The 20,860-nt window shown below is 36.5% G+C and overlaps 1 protein-coding gene across 2 annotated transcripts; it reads right to left on the bottom strand.

Annotated features, from left to right (window-relative positions):
* Positions 1-3,035: 3,035 nt before the first annotated feature.
* On the bottom strand, positions 3,036-18,889 carry Smp_063110.1 (putative zinc finger protein; the record flags this gene model as incomplete). Of its 2 annotated transcripts, none has more annotated exons than XM_018798328.1 (11): positions 18,757-18,889; positions 16,011-16,194; positions 14,216-14,307; positions 11,356-11,707; positions 10,807-11,254; positions 9,499-9,690; positions 7,972-8,183; positions 6,913-7,426; positions 5,730-5,926; positions 4,023-4,261; positions 3,036-3,450 (listed from the first exon to the last, which is right to left on the bottom strand). In XM_018798328.1, the coding sequence occupies exons 1-11, from the start codon at positions 18,768-18,770 to the stop codon at positions 3,264-3,266; spliced, it is 2,631 nt and encodes an 876-aa protein (XP_018653281.1). In that variant the 5' UTR covers positions 18,771-18,889. The 2 variants fall into 2 exon arrangements, with proteins under 2 accessions (XP_018653281.1, XP_018653282.1); XM_018798329.1 differs by having other exon boundaries at positions 3,264-3,450; positions 11,356-11,687.
* Between the last annotated feature and the right edge of the window lie 1,971 nt (positions 18,890-20,860).

Raw genomic sequence — 20,860 nt, 5'->3', positions numbered from 1 at the left:
CCGTAATTATGATAATAAGGATTCGGAACCCAGTGTTTCTGAATCGAAGTTACAAACCCTACTCTTAAAGGAACCTTCATGATCCTGAATAAATCCTCGTTTACTGGTTTCATCTCCACTTTAGAATGCCATATCACTGTTGTTTGATTATTTTATTTCGGTTATTTTATAAACACTTTTAATTATTAAGTGACATTAAACTTGTTCGTTAAGCAAGAGATAGCGTTGGAATTATTCGTAAATTTCAAAGTCTAACTTGAGGGGTTTTGATAAGTCTTATCCAATAGTTGATTGTATAGTTACGGGGGTTTCCTCGCAACCGCCTATTTACAATTCTCGTTCCTTAAGGGCTCGAATTTATACCAAGTCCTTGAAGTTATTTAGTCATGTAGTTACCATCGGAGTCATAAATCTAAACCGTGTAAAACTATCTCTACTTTGTCGATAGTTCATAATAAGCTCTTTGAGCTGACAGATGTAGGACACGTAGTGTTCTGCTAAACTTATATACTCAGGTATTTTCGTTCCCATACACATGCAGATGGGTGTCGAGTTGCGATTGACTATGATCACCACTACAGGAAAATTACGTGCCAGGTATCGATTTTGAATCCTCGGTAGGCCAAAAACCAGAAGGCTGTTAATGGTTGCAATAAGATATATATGTTGGCGATCTCGTGGTATTGAAAGTATACCGAGACGTGCCAAAGATTACAAGCGCAACTGCCGAGCAGAAAAGAGTTCGTGCTAGGTCACAGGCAACGGAAGGAAGTGTTTTTGGCACAGTTGAACAAACAAGTACAGTAAAACAATCGCTGGTACAATTGGTAATAATCACAACTATTTCCATTATACCAATCGCGTTCTCTTCATAAAACTAGGTCACTACACACAGAATCAGATTTGACCGAAGAATACAGATGGGTGTTCGGTGTCCTTCTACAACTAACAAGTAGAATGTTAGGTGTTGAAAATATACTTGTTTCATCCACTAACTTAAAAGATATCATGAAGCAAGCCACGTCAAGAACTGAATGTGAAAACTTAATAAAACTTTCTCGTGGTTCTTTGACATCTTTATGATCCTTAAATACTTTGAATGAGAAACGATTGAGTGTTTATATCAAATGATAACTGTTTCATCACTAATATGTAATAAGACGCCAATCACTTCAAACTTTTATGCCTTTAAGTGCCATATCTCACTTTTTAATGGGCAACACATACAGTTTAAAAGTCTAATCTGGTAAATAAATATAAGTTGAACATGGTTCTAGTTGATCTGATTATAAGACTCTGGCGAGGCTATTGCATCACACTGACTACCCTGTTCACAATACATCTTATCAAATCAGGAAAAAATACACAATACAAACTGATGAACCACACTAATAACATCAGGCAGTAGCTTCCATCCCACTGAGTCGTTAATTTAACTCTTAGGAAGACTGACCATTATGTGAATTGACATTATGCTGGTCAGGCAGCCATACTATTATAGTTAACCACTAGTCGAATAACCTAAGTGAGTTGACTTTACCAAACATTGCCTTAACATTTACAATTGATGGCCAACTATAAATGAGTGAGTCGACTGTAACACTTTGACTGCGTAGGACATGAATCTCAGGTTCAATAACTGACCTGACCAGCCTAGATGCCTTAAAAAGGCATGAAGAATCCGGATAAAGACAGTTCGCCGAGATTGGATGTATGTAGGCCTCGTTGAGATCATGCTGTTATCAGGCTTTCTTGTGCGGACCCTGGATAGAAATTACTATAGTGTAAGCTAAACACTCCTAATACCACAGAACTCTTTTTCATGAATTGTATGGCCAATAATAAAATGATAGAACGTCATTTACGAGACAAATAACAGTCGATAGTGAATACTCTAGGAATGGATTTGGATAAATGAACCGGATCCAGCGAGTTCACTGAATTATTTGGATTTTTCTTTGAACAACCCCCTTATACGTATAATATGAACTAAACATACGTTTACACCACAAATACTCATATTGATGCAAAATTCATAGCAGGTTGGTGGAAAGCACAGGATACAATAACGACTGATTTGAATAACATATGTGACATTGACATGAAGCCCGCAGTAACTGGGTTCAGATATGTTGCAATGATCCAGAAGATTTCTCGCAGTGAACAAGAATGGCTCAGGAAAAATAAGAAGCATTCTATCCAATCAGCGTTCACTAGAAGTTTTGCCAGAAACACCACGAAAGTGGAAGTCACATATACAGTTTCTGGTTGGCTGATTGCTACACTGTTACTATGTTTAGTAGCAGTCCAGAATTCTCGGGAGGACCCAAGGACTTCTAAAATACTATAAAAATCCCATATTTTCTGTACATGAATGAGCATTGGATTCAAGTGCTTCTCGCATATTTTACGCCTTTTCTCTCTTGTTCAAATCGCTGAGTAGATTTAGCTTGGGGGTTACGAGACCAGCTTAGGATCCGAGTATAGCGTTCAATTAGCATGACTTATCAAAATACTGTCATCAACCCCGAGGGGGAAATCCCTTAAGAACGTTGTTTTAGGAGACCACTTTACAACCTAGTATAAGGCTTAATCCCTACGGTATGGTGTTAGGTTGCATATTCATGAATTTGTAACGACCGGAGTTCGGAGAAAAGGATGAAGAGCCGCAAACCATTTAGGAAGTGATGTAGCGACCTCCCTAGTAGATCATATGTTTGGAAAACATTTTACTACCTGCGATCAAATCAACTAAATAGTAATCGTAGTCTTCGTACTTAGACTTGTGCCTGACAAATAAAGCTACATTATTTTCTTGTCATCATTCTTATTAGATATAATGTCTATATCTGCTAATCTTTGGAAAATAACTGTTGATCAGAGAGATTGCTTGAGCCTGAGATAACAGTCCTGGAAGCCGTTAGGAGAATATGACCATTTACTTGAACTTTCCCAAAGTTGCAGGCAATAACACCTATATTTATGTTTAAATTATCGCATGAGGATTGAGTATTCTTAGTACTAAAACAAAATGGGACACATGATAGAAAATTTATTTCCACAATCAGTTTATACAGGTGAAAAAATTAGGCAAAAAATGATATAAAGAACGATAGGATTAAAAAAGACAGACAAATGTGCATATATGTTCACTATTTTATAGTCATATGAAAAGGGAGAATAGGGGGGAATCGTTGATAGGTTGGTATGAGAGAAACAATTTAATCAAAATACATATAGAATACGGATATATATAAATGAGCTTAGAAGCCCCCATCTGGTTGACTGTTCATAAATGCTTCTTGAATTTCTTTCACCATTTTAATCCTATTAAGTATTACTTGCAATTCAGTTGGTCGAACGGGATTGGTTGAAAACCACAAATCAGATTGTGGGGGGTATAGTGGATTCAAGTAGAACACACTATCAGAATCTAGTAGTTCTGGGGGACTGGAATATAAATAGAATAGAGAATTGCATGCAACAATTATGGTTGTCATTATTAGTAGTACTTGTGGTTAACAAGTAACAGAGCAAATACATAAATACTAAAGGGGATAACTTCTTGGTTTTTCTACACCGAAAACTGAATGAGTTATTTTGTCTAACTAAGCAACTAAATAAAATCAGATGTTTCAAGTCTATCGGCGAAACCGATAACTAAGAAACATACTTAGATGGAGTGTGATTAAAAGTGAGGGAAATGGCTGTACGCTGCTTGGACAATGTTGATCTTCAGATGGAATTGACTAGCTGATGTAATCAGTCTTCAGATATCTATAGCAATCAGGTTATGTTTCTGACTGAAAGAACAATAATTCATGCTGAGTAGTAATATGATTTCATCTTATTTTACTGTCAATACTCTACGAACAGTGATAATTTTTGTATTCCGTTTTAACCATTGTATTTATTATTTTAAAGGATCACACTAAATTTACTTAGCAACTCTATGCTATAATACAGTGAACAAGTGAGTAATGGAATAAATTTGTTAATTATATATTTTTAGAGAAACTTACCAACGGGCGAAGTATGCTTTGTAAAGTTTAACAGGACATCGCTGTGGATGTTGAGGATTTGCATCTAAACTTAATGTTGTGATAGAATCATCTGATTCACCAAACATATTACCAGGTAAATGACAGAGAACAGCTGTTTCAGAGATTTGAAATTGTGAGAATGCTAACTGTCGATGAACGGTACCAAGTCGTAAACCAATATGTTTGGTATTGTAATAGAGCATAGTGAATAATAAAATCTAAAATACACATTGAATAAAAAAATAATATAACTGATAATAACGCATAATATGTTTAAAGTGTATTCTTGACGGTCATCTACTTTTTCTGGCTATAGAGTAGAAGAATGTAAAATAATGGACCATTAGTTAGTTATGGAGCAGTGGTGTAATAGTTTGAGGCATTTGACTTTCATTCACTACGTCCTAGGTTTGAATCCTGTATTCTATTCACTTCGAATTAGGAGGCCAGGTAGTCTCTTTGGTCTTTACATTTAGAGCACGAATCATACGTAAATACTTGGTTAATGGATAAATTTGATTTTATTTAATTCTGGAAAGATGAGTTGTGTAACTAGGATTGTTGTCCTAAATGTTCATAAGGTTTAAACGAAGCAGTTAAAGATCAGGGAGTGAGTTCGATACATTTTTACGAAAATAAAGAGGGTTTTGCAATCGAACAGTCTAAACTAGAGACTAATCTGACATTTCCAATTTCTTATTTTGCATAATTCCAACTCCCATTTGTAATTTTTGTATCCATTTTTATCTCATTTAAATTGGTCAAGAATAATGTCTCTTGTTTAGTCAGTCAGTCACAACGTAGAACTTTGTACGTACGTACATTAGTTCGAGTTGCCATACCACATTAGCACAGAGATGAAGTTGTCAATCCAAATCCCATAGTGGTAGAAGTAGTAAGAGTATAAGCAGTAATAGGAAAGATTAGGGTTTGAAGATGTTATTCAAGGAGTAACCTCATGGTTTACCGTACTAGCAGATATCACTGTTGTTTCCACAGCTTTCGGAATGTCATTACATGCTTCCTCTGGGTGGGCAAAACTTACATGGCTGCTAACTGTTTTTCTAGTTGTTCCCGAAATATATTCTTAGCTTGGCTATCAGTAAGTAGAACCCTAAGAGGCTCTTGTCAGTGTTTGTAGACTTGAACTCAAATGCTTTACAGAAAAATTTAATTTATCCTGAGGTTACTCAAAATCTTTAACTTCATGTAAATGAATTAACAGTCTATGTACTTAGCTTTGAGTCACATTGTTTACATGTGCAGGTAGGTTAGTGTTATACTATCTGGAGTCCTTAAAATGAAGTGTGGTCTGAATCTTCAATCTACTGGTTGCTATAGTTTAGAAAGAGCATTATTAATGGGGATCAATAAACATGAAATCTACTATTATGATTTTCTACCAATACATCTTATTACTTTATATTATGTAGACGATAGAAAATTCCCAAATTAATTGACGTCGATTGATGGATTAGCGTGTTTACAACTAAAGAAATAAGTATCTTATGGGCAACTCTTACTGATATTTCAAAGTATATATCATATCAAGAAATAATACACGCAGTTTATTTACCAAGAGATTTCCCAAATGTCTTCATACTGATATTTAAACAATCTTTACAATAAACAGTCAAAATGTTGGAATAATCTTTTTTTTAATCTCTTGAATACACAAGAACTTACCTCAGCTGATTGTGAACCTAATTGTTTTGCTTCCCATAAATGTTCTTCTTCTATACGACAGATAAGAAGACCTTCAGGACTGATACGTGGTTGGAAATTGGCTAATATTTCATTCAAAGCTCTAGATAGGCTAGTAAACGCGGGATCTCCAAATAAGTTTACAGTACGACCATTTTCGTTGAGATACTCTTGAATACCTTTTAGAGTAAACGTATACGACCAGAAAAAAAAACAATGATGATAAACAATGGCCTATTACTACTACTTAAAGTGAGATAAAAGTATAAATAATGGTTGGTTTATTTCAATCAACTCAAGGAATAGAGAATTTTTACACAGGATATTTCCATTTGGCAAACTAGTTACGCATGTCACTATAATTTCCTTTACTCCGAAAGATTGCTGACATCCAGTGGCGACACCATGTTAGTAATGTAGAGGTTCGGCATCGTGTGCTCGGTCGCAGTGACGATAACTCAGTTGGTGTCACTAACTTGGAATATCGACTTCGGTGGTTTAGACGTTTCTTAACAATGTCGTCCCAGAGAATTCCACGTCGTGCATTATTGCCGACGCTGGGACTGGTTGGAAAAGGTGGAGAGGTGGTCAGTGTATGACAGTGTCGTGGTATGAAAGAATGCTGTACGGGACTAACTTCTGTTGGTTCATCATGGCTCCCTAATTGGGGGCCTAGAGATGGTATAACACAGTGGCTTGAGACGTCATCAAACATGGCTCGGAATAGAAGTCAGTGGCTATCCTGTTTTAACTTACTTTTATTTTCTTCATAAAAAATGAATGTAACTACTTCAACTGGAAGAATTCTTTCTGGTCGTATTCTTGTTAACTGAACTCTCTCTCTCTCATTATTATTTCGCTCTCATACACTAATTTCTGTTTATTGTTGTTCTTTTATTATGCGCACTTTACATTCGCCATCTCTTCACAACCTCATTGTTATTATGTTGTGAATATGTATTTGGCGCTCCATTGAATCAATGTTTATATGTTCAAATATATAAATAAAATAATAAAAAACTTAGTGATTTGCTCTGTTGTTACATTACACAATTCAAAAGGCAGTAGGATTATCAAACAACCACAGGATTATCTAATTGTATTTAAGCAAAGTTATACGATAAAACCAACATAATAATTAATAATTTTGATTTTTAAAACTCACCTAGACACAAATAGAAAATTGAATCAGCTACATAACATTCATTATTTGGTTTGCGAACTTCACGAACAAATTGACTTAGTGCGATATTAAGATCGGTATCACTCATATTTAATAAATCAGCATATAAATGTGAATATTGTTGCATTGCAGCTGCATTAGATCTAGGCTTGTCTGTAGATGAAGCTGATTTTTGCTGTACCCAGTGACGCCACGCATTGATCCCATAAGAGAATTTCAAATGGTAATTAGCATCAGATGTAAGTATGGGTGTAAGAGTTTGACGGGACCGCTTAGTTGGGGGTGGCGGCGGAAGCGATTGATCTATCTCTCTTCCACTACTGGAGTGACTCATTACCGATGTCATCGGTTGATGATGGTGAAATGGTGGATTATGTTCAGTGGATTGTTGTGTGGCAGTTGACTCGGAAGTCCATGAGTCTGACGATGATGACTCTTCTGGGGCAGGACGTTTAAGATTAGATACATTCCGAGATTTGCCAGGAGCATCACTAGGCTATTTTTAAAAAGAGACGAATAATAAAATAGCATGACTTAATAAACATATAAATCAAGCAACTAAATCTCTGAAATTTGTGATGACTGATGTTAGCACATTGAAAGCGTAAGTAATTTGAACCATTTATTTGCTTTTTAGAAGATCATTAAACTTTTTACAAGAGAGGACAACAAAGAGTTGTTAAATAAAATTGTTAATAGGCCGATTATTTAAAACTTGTATGAAAGTCAGACAGTTATTTCAATTTTTAGAGCTATGTGCCACAATGGGACAGTTGAACAAGTGATAGTGTTAGTGATAACTAACTGATTGTCCAAATTGGTGTAGGTGGGATGGGGTACAAACTTTAAAATTGAATGCCTGAATGACTGAGTTACAACTCTACTACTTTACTTATATAAAGCTGTTGAAAAATATACAATAAAGGAATCAAAAGCTTTTAATAATCAACTTTGTATGTATTCAGAGGTACTTTATCAGTCAACACAAACAATGAGTTCAAATTACAATTCGCTGAGAAATGAGATATGAAAAAGACTAACCTCTTCAACTGTCTCGACATCTCCTTCTCCGTCATTTGATATTGATGTACATGGATAATCAATTGACTGTGCTGAAAGTTCTGAGTCACAAACCTGTGTATCGGCTTGGTTATCATTATCTCCTGCCGTTACTGATGAATCATGTACACTGAATTTAACGGAAGAATCAATCAGTGTTTTAGGAGTGATTAAGTCAACTTGTTGTCCTTGGTCTAAAATAATTCAAAACACAAATAATTTTTTTATTCGGGATAATGTTGAATTCTGTATTTTTAGGATATATACCAATATGTTTCAGTGACGCAAATCTAGCAATAATTTGAAAAATTATAATACTTATTGAAAGTAGATTCGTTATTGAACGTTTAAAACCTACTTTCTTTATTGATCGTAGAAGCAAAAGGACAGCTGGTGTAAGTGGAACAAATTTTCTCCCGCCTCACGGTGCTTACCTTTACTAACATACATCTTTTTAATAGTCACCCTTATTGATGTGCGCTCTTCTGAATGGATATCGCTGATAAAATTTAACATCAACCTAACTATATGCCGGTGAGTAGTAGTTGTTGATTGGGCAATATGATCATGGATGAATATTTCAATTAATTAATAGCCCAATGAACGGTTAGTAGAGAGTAAAAGATGCCACTTATTAGTTAATGGGATGCTCATGTACTACCCTATGAGCCGAAGCTATTGTGTGCAGATTGAAAAAACTTAGCGACCGGTTAAAGTTCCGAAAATGAGGTAGGTATTCCAGTTTCATATCAAATCACAAGCTGAAACTCGACTGGATACGGCAGTGAGGTATAGCTTCATTAATGAGCAACCTACTTATTTGGAGGTAAACCAGTTTTTGTTTGAAAATTTTACCAACAAAGAACGCATAGATAAGTTTTTAGTGGTTTATTGAGCTCAAGAAACAAGGTTATACCAAACTGCAACGAGAATGAGAATAATGAGAAGACCTGGTGATACGTATTAAGACTTATTCTAATATAATGTATAAGATATAATCCTTCGTATGAAGAATGAACTTATACGATTGCACATCATGTGTTTACAAGAAGCTCAACTAATCAATATGCAACGACTGCATCACACGTTCTAATTAGTGGTAATGTTGCGGCGTCACAGAAATATTGCGTAACACAGGTATGGTATACATTAACGCTATTAACTTATGGTTTTGATTATCAGGCTGTCCTAATCTCACACTTGTATTATTTCTGATTATTGCCGATTAGTTTTACTCCTGAATGTAAATGTATACTATGTGTTTACTGAGTCATCGGCTTACTGTTTTCTCCTTGTTCTTTTCTCTTCCGAATTCTCTGGCACACTGCTCCTTACACCCCTGCAGTACACAAAATACTTTCAGGTCAGACGTAAATCTACTAAAGATTGAACGTGACAATACACCACCACGTGGAGTGCACAACCAGGTTTGATCGCTACTGAATATTAGTCAAAAACAGTGAAGCATAAATAATACCCTGGATAATTAACTAATAAACAGTATTTTACCTTCAACAAGCGGAGTTTCTGGAGTAGCATCAAAGACAAGTGGAATTGGAACTGGGCATGGTAACGGATAGGGGATTGCGTATGGCACTGGTCTTGCGTATAAACATACTGGAAAGGGCACATAGATTGGAACCGGGATAGGTATCGGTAGTACAAGTGGTATTTTTTTCAATTCATCTTCATCGGTTAAATCTAAAAGTATAAGTAAGATAGGAGGTAAAGGGTAAATCAAAGTTTTCGAAAAAGAGATTGAACGTAATGCAACTGTGGTGTACATCAATAAAACGAAATCAACGACCTAGTTTATGGGATAGTGAGAGACTAGTGTTTTATGATTTATTAATAGCTAAATTTTCCAACATTTATTTGCTTGTTTTTTTCTGATAGTAATTACTGAGTAGATATCTTGTTGAAACTATGCTTAGGAAAGTAGTGATATTAAAGTGCTTCAAAATGAAGCGAATAACGTCATGTTAGCCACTAATGATGTTTTAAATGACGTATAAACGGAACTATATTGAATAGTGTTATAACGGGACGAGTATTGTGAATGTTGGAAATATTTCCCGAATTATTATCATCTGTATACTTTATTACTAAATTAGTAGATAACCCTGCTATTGCATTTATATACTCCTCTTATTGTAAGGTTTTGGTGGGACTATTACCTATCTTCCAGAGTTTTAGTGTGAAGCGGTGACCATTAGTTCAACCGTTTCGGATATGAGGCAGTTACCCATCGAAGACAATGGAAGATCGTCGCTTAATATTCTGGGAGTGATTAAAGTTAGACATTAACACCGATCGACGGACTCAGTCGTCTAAAGGTTGGGCGTTTGCACGTGAGACCGAAAGTTCTGGGTTTGAGTTCCATATACAGCGTTCTGGATGCGCACTGCCGATCCCCGTACTGGGACGAAACGGATGTCCAGGGCCTCCAGGTTTTCAATGGTTATCTAACTTCGATCGTCTCATGATTTCACTGGGAATACGGTTCGAAAAGATAGTGGGAAGGTATGCATGAAGGAATACTGGAATTCAATATTTAGAAGAGAGAGTATATGTGAACGATGTTGAATCAAGTCACCCGAAGTATTCAACCACTGATCGCGGTTATCGTGTGGACCCCAACTAGGTGAAGTCTAGATCTACCAACATGGGTCAGACCAGCAGCCAGTGACTTTACAGATTGATACCGCATTTCAGTTTAGTCGCCCCTAGATTAGAAAAAAGCGTTACCTGTGAATAAACCCCATTTTGAAGGTATTTTTGGTATCTTATTGAATTTAACTTGCAATAAGCACTTACCTGTTTGGGTGCCATATTCGACAAAAGCGATGTCATCAGTTGACGTCTCAGCACAACTAAAACTTGGTTGGTCAGTTTTCATTAACATTTGATCATCTTCAATTTCACCTACAGGCACCATATCATCATCGTCGTCGTCATCGTCATCATCACTTTCAACTGGTTTTGTATCAACAGTCTGGGTTTGCATTTCGATCCCAAGAGATGTTTTATCATTTTTATTACTTGATTCTGTTATAGTTGGAAAATTATCTGTTTGCACAGCAACACCATGTTGGGATAAATTCTCGTATGTTGTTGCATTCGCTTGAGTTTTACGACACATAGATAATGGTCGACATAACACAGCTTTGTTGCGCATGGCAACTGGGGCCGCTGGTTGTAAAATGACTTGTTGTTCAATGCCCAATTGTCGAACCATGTCAATTGGAACAACAGGAAACTGACCCTATACCAAAGTGACGAGGAAGATTATTAGATTATAGTCAATTGAAATTTTTAAAAAATATAGTAGGGAATACTCATGTAAATATTTATGGTTTAACTCACTCTCAACGGCCTTCGACCTCGAGGGCGACCTCGACCACTAGTACCAGCTATTGCAGCGGCTAAACGATAACCAGAGTCTCGGTCCACACCCATACTGCCTATTGCACCAACACCGCCTGAAACAATGTTGTTGGATGGTGTGCCTGAAGGTATTATTGTGGCTGCTCCTGCGCCAGTTATACCTTGATTAACACCAGATATCGAGCCCCCTCCTGACGTACCAAATACAGTAGCCGAAGATGGAGTATAACGAGTACCCAAGGATAGTAATCCTGAAGCTGCAGGTGTCAGTACAGTAGATTGTAGTCCAGCTGATTGAGCTGGAGGAGCACCTGCATTTAGAGGTTTACGGCTATGAAAGGTATAAAGTGCACATAAATATTGAGAAAATCTAATCAATTTATCGAATATTAAAGGGGGAATAATAACCATATGAAAAACGAGTAATAAACTTAATGAATAATTAATACCGAAAGTCGATATCACTCGAACAGCACGTGGAAGTAAAAGTTTATGGTCAGACATGGAATCACGAGTACAGATCGGTATTTAATTACCAGCATGATGAATCGACGATAAATGATGAATACATTACATACAGAGAAAGAAGGCAATACAAGTAGATAATCTTGAAATGTGAACTTTTATTCATACATATACTGGTTGTTTGGATCAAATGTATTTCTAAACATCAATGGGAAGATACAAACAACCAATATATATGAATTAAAACGATGGCGTTTGAGGCGAACGGTACTGGGTTCGAGTCCTGGAGTGAAGTTCATTCAATGATCTGATCACATCCAGTTGGTGAGTACCGAATAGGGCGAAACGCACGTCCCGAGTTCTACTGATAGCCACCATCTATCTCTGCTTAAGGTGAACTTTCATTGGTATAATTGTGAAACTTAGAAATTCTGGTAGAATAAAGCCACCAAGGAACGGGTCATGCAAAGTAAAATGATAGCAACCTAACGAAGTATGGAAGCAAAAGGTCACATAATCCATCAAGGTAGATTTAGTTCAGTTAGAAGAAAGTTAGGGGAGGCCAAACCAAAACGTGGCATCAGTCCTTGAAAACATTAACTTCTAGTCTTAGCCAAGTTGGTAGAGACAGACTACTTGGTTGGGGTCTGCGTGACTATCGTAACCAATGGTTGGAGACTCTGGGTGACATGGCTCAGAATCAATCACAGTGACGTAGGTGTATACACTCTTTGTCTGCCCTTAAACCATGAGATTAAAATTGCTTCATATCTGTGTTTCTTCCTGTACCATATCCTTATATACAATCTTTCTTCCATATATTACCACCATTAAATTAACTACTATAAATTTGGTGTTCATCTTGCTGTGCTAATGAGGTGTGGCAACTTGGACCGATGCATACATGTATCTGATCCTACGTTGAAGCTGACTGACTGACTAGTTAAGTTACACAGCATCTTACTTTTTTATGGAATACAATAAGAAATTAAACAGATAGACACTAGTTTCTATTTTGAGCCATGGACTGTGATACACCTCTCAAGTAGCTAAAAGCTGTGTGGTTTACAGAGTCCATCCAATGACTACCAGTTTTATGTCGTTATGATTTAATTAGTAGCACTGTTTTATCAACTAATCATTTCTCCTTTTTTTCATCCACTATCAACTTTGACCAATAATATAAGCTACTGGAACGGTAATCGTTAAACATGTCTAGTCCAGCGAAAATATTGACAATTGAATTATCCCTTACTGAAATCTGAATACATGACACTTGAAGTTTTCTTATGCTTGTTAAATTTAACTGGATTTTTCAGTGGCAAGTGTCATTCAAAAGACCTGATAGATGCTGAACTATTTGCGTGAAACACATTGTTATATTTTAATCATATGAAAGTTCTCGTGGGCTGTTACGGCTGTGAGGGCTAATATCACTAATATTGTTGAAGTCAATTTATTACAATCAGCCATAAAAAACAGAGCCTGATATAAACATGTGTGAGACTAAATTGTTATACAACATTACAGCGAGATGAAATTAGCAGGATGAATTACAGAAGAGTCGAAATAATAGTGGTCAGAACTAGATACCGGAGAATACAGTTTGAACAGATTAAAGTAACAAAAAGCACAAAGTAATATTGAATATCAAGAATAAAAGGAAGATGAAGTGAATGGACCCGAGCCTTTATGAAAAACTTCACCTAGAGTTTTTCTAAAGGTTGCTGCCGGTCCCGATCTCAGGTAAAGGAGGCTCGAACATTGGGGTTAGCAAACCCATCTCGTAAAACGGAAACTTGCTAAATAAAAGAACGCCTCGCGATCAGTCCCGGGACGTATAACCCAACGTCTCTAAACCACTGATCACAGTTAGCGCGTCGATCTCAACCAGGTAGTCTGTATCTACCAACGCGGCGAAAACAACCAACGATTTATTATCATTTCGACTTAGTTACTGGTATATGGAAAAGAGAAAACATTCGTTTTTTGTAAAAAAAGATCTTGTTTTGTCCAATTCTTCCACTGTCCCGAACTCAAATTCTCACAAATTCTTGATTTCGTAACGTTACAGTATTCTGTAATAGAAGGTTGAAATTGAAAGTTCGTGGATGTTAGTTTATAAAATCTATATTTCAAAGTAGACTAATATCTATGTCAGACCATTAAATCTCTCATCCTATTAGTTCATTCCTTATGTTTCATGAAACTTATGGTAATATCGGTATGTTTCATGTTCAAGCTTAATTTAGATTAGGTTATTTGAGAAGGATTAAGAATTATGTAAGTTATATCCATTTTGTTGTTTAGTTTCAAATTTCCTACGTTGTTAAGCTATATTACCACTGCAAAGATTATTGGAAAAATAACTAACCTGGTGATACTACGTGAACCACGATTTGCATTGAGTGAAACCCAACGAGCATCATTACTACTCAAAGTGAAGCCTCCTCTACCAACATTCGACTAAGAAATAAAATAGATTAGAAAAATAGTTTATGAATAAGAAGTATGGATTTACTCAAGAAAACTAACAAAAAAGGTGGCATTAGTTAAAAGTCAGTCAACGAGTAAGTCAAAATATTGCAGGCAATTTAAAGTTATATGAGTGACTGCGGTGTGATGAGAAATGAAGACTAGGTTGTTTAGTTGAACTGTTATTCCATTTAAATGAACAGCAATTCAGGGATTCTTGTTTCACCATAAAAAACAAATCATAAGAAATGTGAGTCTTCATTCTATACGACGTCACGTTGTAGGGTAATGTTTCTTATGGAGAGGATGAAACTTCATGAAAAGACACTTGCTTAACCAGATATATATTTGACTATGTGGTCATGAAATACAATTATCTACTCAACTTTGTACGTACATTAAAATGTTAATTCATATGACAAAAGCTAGTGAGAAATCATCAATAGTCCACAAATCTTAACAAATACAGCGAGTGAGCGATCTTAGTTAACACTCTTCAGTAACATGCTTTTCGCTAATAGTTTTCACTTTAGGCTTTCTACAGACTTGACTTCACTGCTGTAGACCATAATGAGGAGCAAAACTTAGAACAATAGCATGTAAATTGTTAGATTGTATGGTGAACACTTTTTACTAAATATTCATACGTGCACATCATTTAAAGTAGCTACTAAAAAAGGAGTTAAGGAAAACCGAACAATGAACACCGCTTGTTTTGGTATTTCGAAGTGAGAGCTTCTCGGATATGTGAACGATTCACAGTTCACAGGGTTATGGAGAAGAGGTGTAAATAATTATTGATTTTTCATGGCTTGCGCCATCATTCCTGTTTATTTATTTAACGCAACTCATAAGTATATTAGTGTGGTCGACTATTTTACATTTGAAACCTATAATCAGAATTCATATTCAGTTAGTTGGTCAACGGTTCCCTTCTGAGACCTACTTAGACTAGGTTTTTTTCAATCAGATCCTCTGTCAAAACACTTGTAATCCAGGATAATTCCTCAATCTGAGGAATCTGAGAGAAAATCTGGTTTATGATGGTTGTGACATTCTAAGCCTGTGTATCATTATACATTTAAGGGTGGTCACGCACCTTTATTATGTAAACTTTATGTTTTTAACCTCATTTATGGAACAGGAAATCTGTGGAGTAAGAGGTATAGTACTTATAGAACCGACCCTTATCAACCCATTGTATTTTCAGAAACATCGATCGGCCAGTCATTATCAACGTAGAGCCTGGGATAATGTGCATTGACTTCGATTGAGGGAAGATAGCAAAACGGAGTTACCGGTGATACGTAGTTTACCTGATTTTGTTGAATCTCTGTAACAGTAAGACTTTGTCCTCAAACCTCACATTTACTGCTTTTAGTTTTGCTGCTATCCAACTAACCATCTTGGAATAATAGGATTAAAAGAAGCGAATGTTTCGGACAACACAGTTTGGCTTGTAACGACTATCAAGCCCAACTCCCGTACCAAAATGGAGGTCGTAGTCAGACTCCCCTACTAACACATGCACTTAAACCCTGTTGTTGTCTTCAGATTAACAAAGCCAACTTATGTGTTGAATATTTTAAAATCGTGAAATATTACAATTGAGAGAAAAAAGTTAAAGGATACATAATGTCTATTAGGTTTGTAAGCACAAATATGGTGAAAATTGAGGTCTTGAATAAACTAACCTTGTAACCAGTATGTTGGCTTAAGTGTTGGGCCAATTCAGGTTTCAGTAAACTCTTTCCACCCTGAACACTGCCTAACTGGATTTGACCACCACTTGCATCTTGGATGACGTATGCGCCAGCTTGATCTATTGGTAATTCAACGAGTTGTCCCAAACTGGGATCTATGGCAGGTATATTGGTGCTGGAAAAGTTTAATTAATATGTAGCTTGGTAACATGTATGCAGCAAACATACCATCAAAATGATCTCTAACGGCATATATTAAAAGCCTGAGTCTTAAATACACATTATGCTTTGATGTAGACTGGAATGCGTTTCGTGATATTTAAACATTACAGAAAATAATAACTTACAAGAGGAAAGCTCAGTATACACTTTCTAGTACTACGTTCTATATGTGATTTTTGTTAACGTCCTGTAAATATTCCTTATTTTCGAGTTTTCCGTCAATCCTTAGCTGATTGTCTTCTAAATGGACCCTTAGCATGTCCTCTAGCTACTCTTGAAGGAGACCTTTAGTTGTGAATGATTTGGGTCCAGTGAAGTGTGTACATGTGGTCACACTAAAACATAGTTACATTTCGAACATTTACTCGAGAGTAGCGAAACAAATTACTTAAAGCAAGATGCTACAGTGAAGGTATTTAACAACACTGCTCTGAAAGATCCAGAATACCACATGAAATGTAGACCATATGACTACCGGTAGACCAAGATAAACAACTAGTGGGGAAATGTGGAATCAAGAAACTAAAACTGTGAAAAGGAATTTCCGTGATTAATCGGTCAGGTGAAGATAATTTGTAGTTTTTTGTAAGGTAAACAAGATACCTGAGTAAAGATAATAGTGGGGATAAGTAGCACTCGACATCACTTGTCAAGTCAAACTGAACTTTATAGGGTTAGTATGTATCAACACATTTATTACTGTCCATCTTAAGTGAAGCTGTGGAATCTAAATGATATTCAGTGGTTTGGATACGAACACGTTTGTCAGTTTGTCTGATCCAACAGTGAAAGATGAATGTCATTTAATCACTATGGTTATCTAATGATACTGAACCAAGATACGGCTCTAATGCTTACTTTGGCTTTTTATTAGAATGGAAACTATTGCATACAAGACAGCACTTCTGAATTTAAGAAATAATGCTTCGAAAATTCAAACTTGTGCGGTAATCGGAGACCACATCACCAAGCTATTTAGGACACTTCGAATACATAAGCCTTTCAGGGCTGAAATATCTTTTAGACATCTCCAGTGTTCTGCAAACAAGCATTAAAACCTATATTCTACTGGATTATATGCAACATACATAATTATGACAAACGAAATAAACAATGTCCATGTGCCAAAATAAGTATGCGCCACACAAATAGGGAAATGAAACTGTGAAGGAATAAAGGAGGATGAGTACGACTGAAAATAAGTAGTAAGTATAGAGGGAAATTAACTCCGCCTGTAAATTCTAGGGCTACTACCGGTCCCAAGCCCGGGTAAAGGAGGGTTGGATGTGGGATCGGCAACCCCATCCTGTAGAAAACAAGCTTGCTGAAAAAAGACGCTAACCAGAATAAAGGGAAATTACAACAGGACGGTCACTGGCTTCTGAGCAGTGTTCCATAAAATCTCAGGACATTGAGTTACACTCTAGCCCCGGGATGGATAGGTAGATATCAACCCTACACAGCTTAATTTTATGCCACGGTGCTATCATAAACTGACAACCTTACCGCTCTTTACTATGTCTGTGTCGGCGATTAGTGCACGAAGCGAAAGTTGCTGAGACGACATTGGTGAGACAACTCCAAGTTACCAAGGCCAGTATTTTAAGATGGTGACACCAACTAAATTATTGTCAGTGTAACCGAATACATTGATTAGCCACAGGTTTATTAACATAGTGATGTCACTGCATTTCAGCAATCGTTTGAATATATTAGTCGAACTGGGTAGCAAAACATATTCAACTCAAAGAGACCAGGACTCATAAATGACAATCGATAGCTATGAGAAGACTTCCATCGTCACATGACTTAGCGTTTTAGACAAAAGCTAAGAGTGTTGAGGTCAAGAAGATTAATCATGCATCTAAAAACATGAAGCTAAGACAAACTATGGGTTTTTCTAATGAGGTCGTGATATTTGCACTGTTAAGTCTTGTGATTACTGAGTTTCAAACGCAAGACTGGTTACTATGTCAGCCAACCCAACCAACATGAGACACTAAAATCGTCATTATTTTGAGACATGGGTTAAGTGACAAGACGTAACATTCACAACTAGTCTAAAACTGAATGTTTATGAAGCTTTGAAAAGTGAAGACATCTGTCAAGTGGATTCATTATTTTACCCAAACCAAAAAATCTATGGTGAATGGATGCAAACAGAGACTAGGATAGGACTACAAGCTTCGAAAAAAGCTTGTTTATGGAAATCTGATCATTTATTCCTAAGCATTTGAAGCTTTTAAAGGATAAACAGGTTAACATAGCTGATGAGGTTTCGATGACTATTTGTCCAGGCATTTAACTGCCAATGATTTCATTGATAAGCCTAGTTTAACTGTATAATGACCTTTAATACATAAACTAATGAAGTCGACATGTATTGACAGTATGATTATGCTGTCGAACAGTGCGATTTCTGATGACTTTTGATGCAGACATGTGTGACTATTTAAATACTAACAAAATAAAGACACATAAATATCAAAAACACAATTTCAGGTAAAATACTTACGCATATGCCGTCATGACTAACGACCCTCACCTGCCCTTAATATCGAATAAGTGACACAAAAGGAGCACAACACAACAAGGACGACACAGTACAAATTACAAATATGTGAAGATTCTTGAGCCAAAGTGCGACTTGATCAAATATACAGGGAAATAGGAAGCTTCATTGAGACTATTAGTGGCAAGACCTCTTATTTTTTCTTGAGATAATGGACACCGTTTGTGTTTGAATGCATCAAACAACTGGACCGGATACTTTTCAATGCTATAATAATATGAATTGGTGTAGTTAAACAAATTTGCCCGATAATCGAAAACTCCTCACGGATAGATTTACTGGCAAATTACTTTATCAATCGCAGTCTTTAAACAAACTTCTTCGGTTGTATTGCTCTTTATCTTTCTAGGCTGAATATTTTCTATATTTCACTTGATGTCACAGGTAGGGGAATTCTTATCAGACGTAAGGCCGAAATACCACTGATTAAGAAACGATATAAATCGGGATGGTGTATTATATTAAATGAAGTGATAAAGACAGAAAGTTGAGATTATTAAGCTGGTTGTTAAAGAAATAGAAGTAGCATACCACGCGGAAAACAAAATAACTATAGCGAAATGGTAATTTGGGGATGTGTTTTTTAGATACTAAAGAACACGAGTTTGGCATGAATAAAGGGACTTCTTACCAAACGCACTTCCCGAGAAGAAACCAATCTTCGGAATCTCTCCCCATAACATTTTAGCCAGATAATTGAGGACTAAAACAGAAATAGTTGTTCTAGTGATAAATAAATGCTTAGCATAAATAGTTCTTCAAGTCGTCAACATTGTTACTGACCTTGTAAGTTGTACTGGATACACCTTAGCCGAAGGCACTCGGTCACACATTCACACCAGTTCGCGAGTGGGTACGTCGTGTTATCTATTTCTTGCAACTACTGAGCAGCTTAGATCGAGCTTTCCCAACACAACGAAAACATTCTAAATAAATCTTCAAGCTCGTTCATTCCTGACCTTTGATTTGACCAGGTTAGCATCCTTCCATTGGTAAGGTGTTACGGACAAAAGTGTTGTCAAACTCTGAATATCTGTGACATCTTTAGTGCTGAGCTCAACATGGTGTGGTACACCAAATAGCAAAATGTGAGTCTGTTCCCTGTTGTAATATTATATTTCACATTTTGATTTTCATTTTTATATATCGTGATATTATTTTGGCATTATCGGAGTTTTTCATCCCTTAACACATTCTTTCCTCATTGTGACGAAGTGGACACCCGAACTTTTGGAGATTAAAACTCTTGCACCCCCACCATTCTGACTTCAAAATATTGAAGCCTGATTCTTCTACGCAGAAGCTGACTTCCCTGAACATGGCGTTATAGAACAACGTGTGAACAGATTTTGAAGATCACCAGAACACCTGGTACCGAGGTGTATTCTATCAAGGAAAAACCTCAAACCTCATGAAACGACATTGCATCATTTTGTTGGCATCATGTCCTCGAATATTCTGATTAGCGTTTCTTAACAAGGTTGTTTTCTAAGGGATGATGTTTCCAAACACATGCCCAACCCTACATTACCCGAGCATCAGATCAATAGTAACCTTGGAAGAACTACGGGCGGATTGGCCAAACAAAGACAGCATTCCTACAATTGAAGAACATATAGAACTCAAAACAACTGTTAACCAATATCTAAGTCACAGTCTTCAATACCAACGTTAAGACAGTTTACTGAACAGAACTGAAACTTAGAGAACTACTACAACCATTATCAAAAATGTGAGGGTATTTATAAACAATTGTCTACACAAGATACCCAATGTCCGTCGATCGGATACCATCAGCAACAGCCTACTGTGGGAGAGAACAAACCAGCTTCCAGCTGGAATGGAAATTAGGAAAAGATGTTGGAGGTGGACAGGACATACATTGAAGCAATCACCAAACTGCATGACGAGGCAAGCGCTAACTTGGAATCCTGAAGGGAAAAGGAAAAGAGGAGAAACAAGAAACACATTGTGTCGAGAATGGGAGGCAGACATCAGAGGAATGAATAACAACTGGAAACAACTGGGAACGGTTGCCCAGAACAGA

The sequence above is a fragment of the Schistosoma mansoni genome, chromosome 6 (assembly GCF_000237925.1).
Source record: "Schistosoma mansoni strain Puerto Rico chromosome 6, complete genome".
Classification (NCBI taxonomy): domain Eukaryota; kingdom Metazoa; phylum Platyhelminthes; class Trematoda; order Strigeidida; family Schistosomatidae; genus Schistosoma; species Schistosoma mansoni.
The sequence above is the reverse complement of the archived record's forward strand: the minus strand, read 5'-3'. Positions and strand labels throughout refer to the sequence as shown.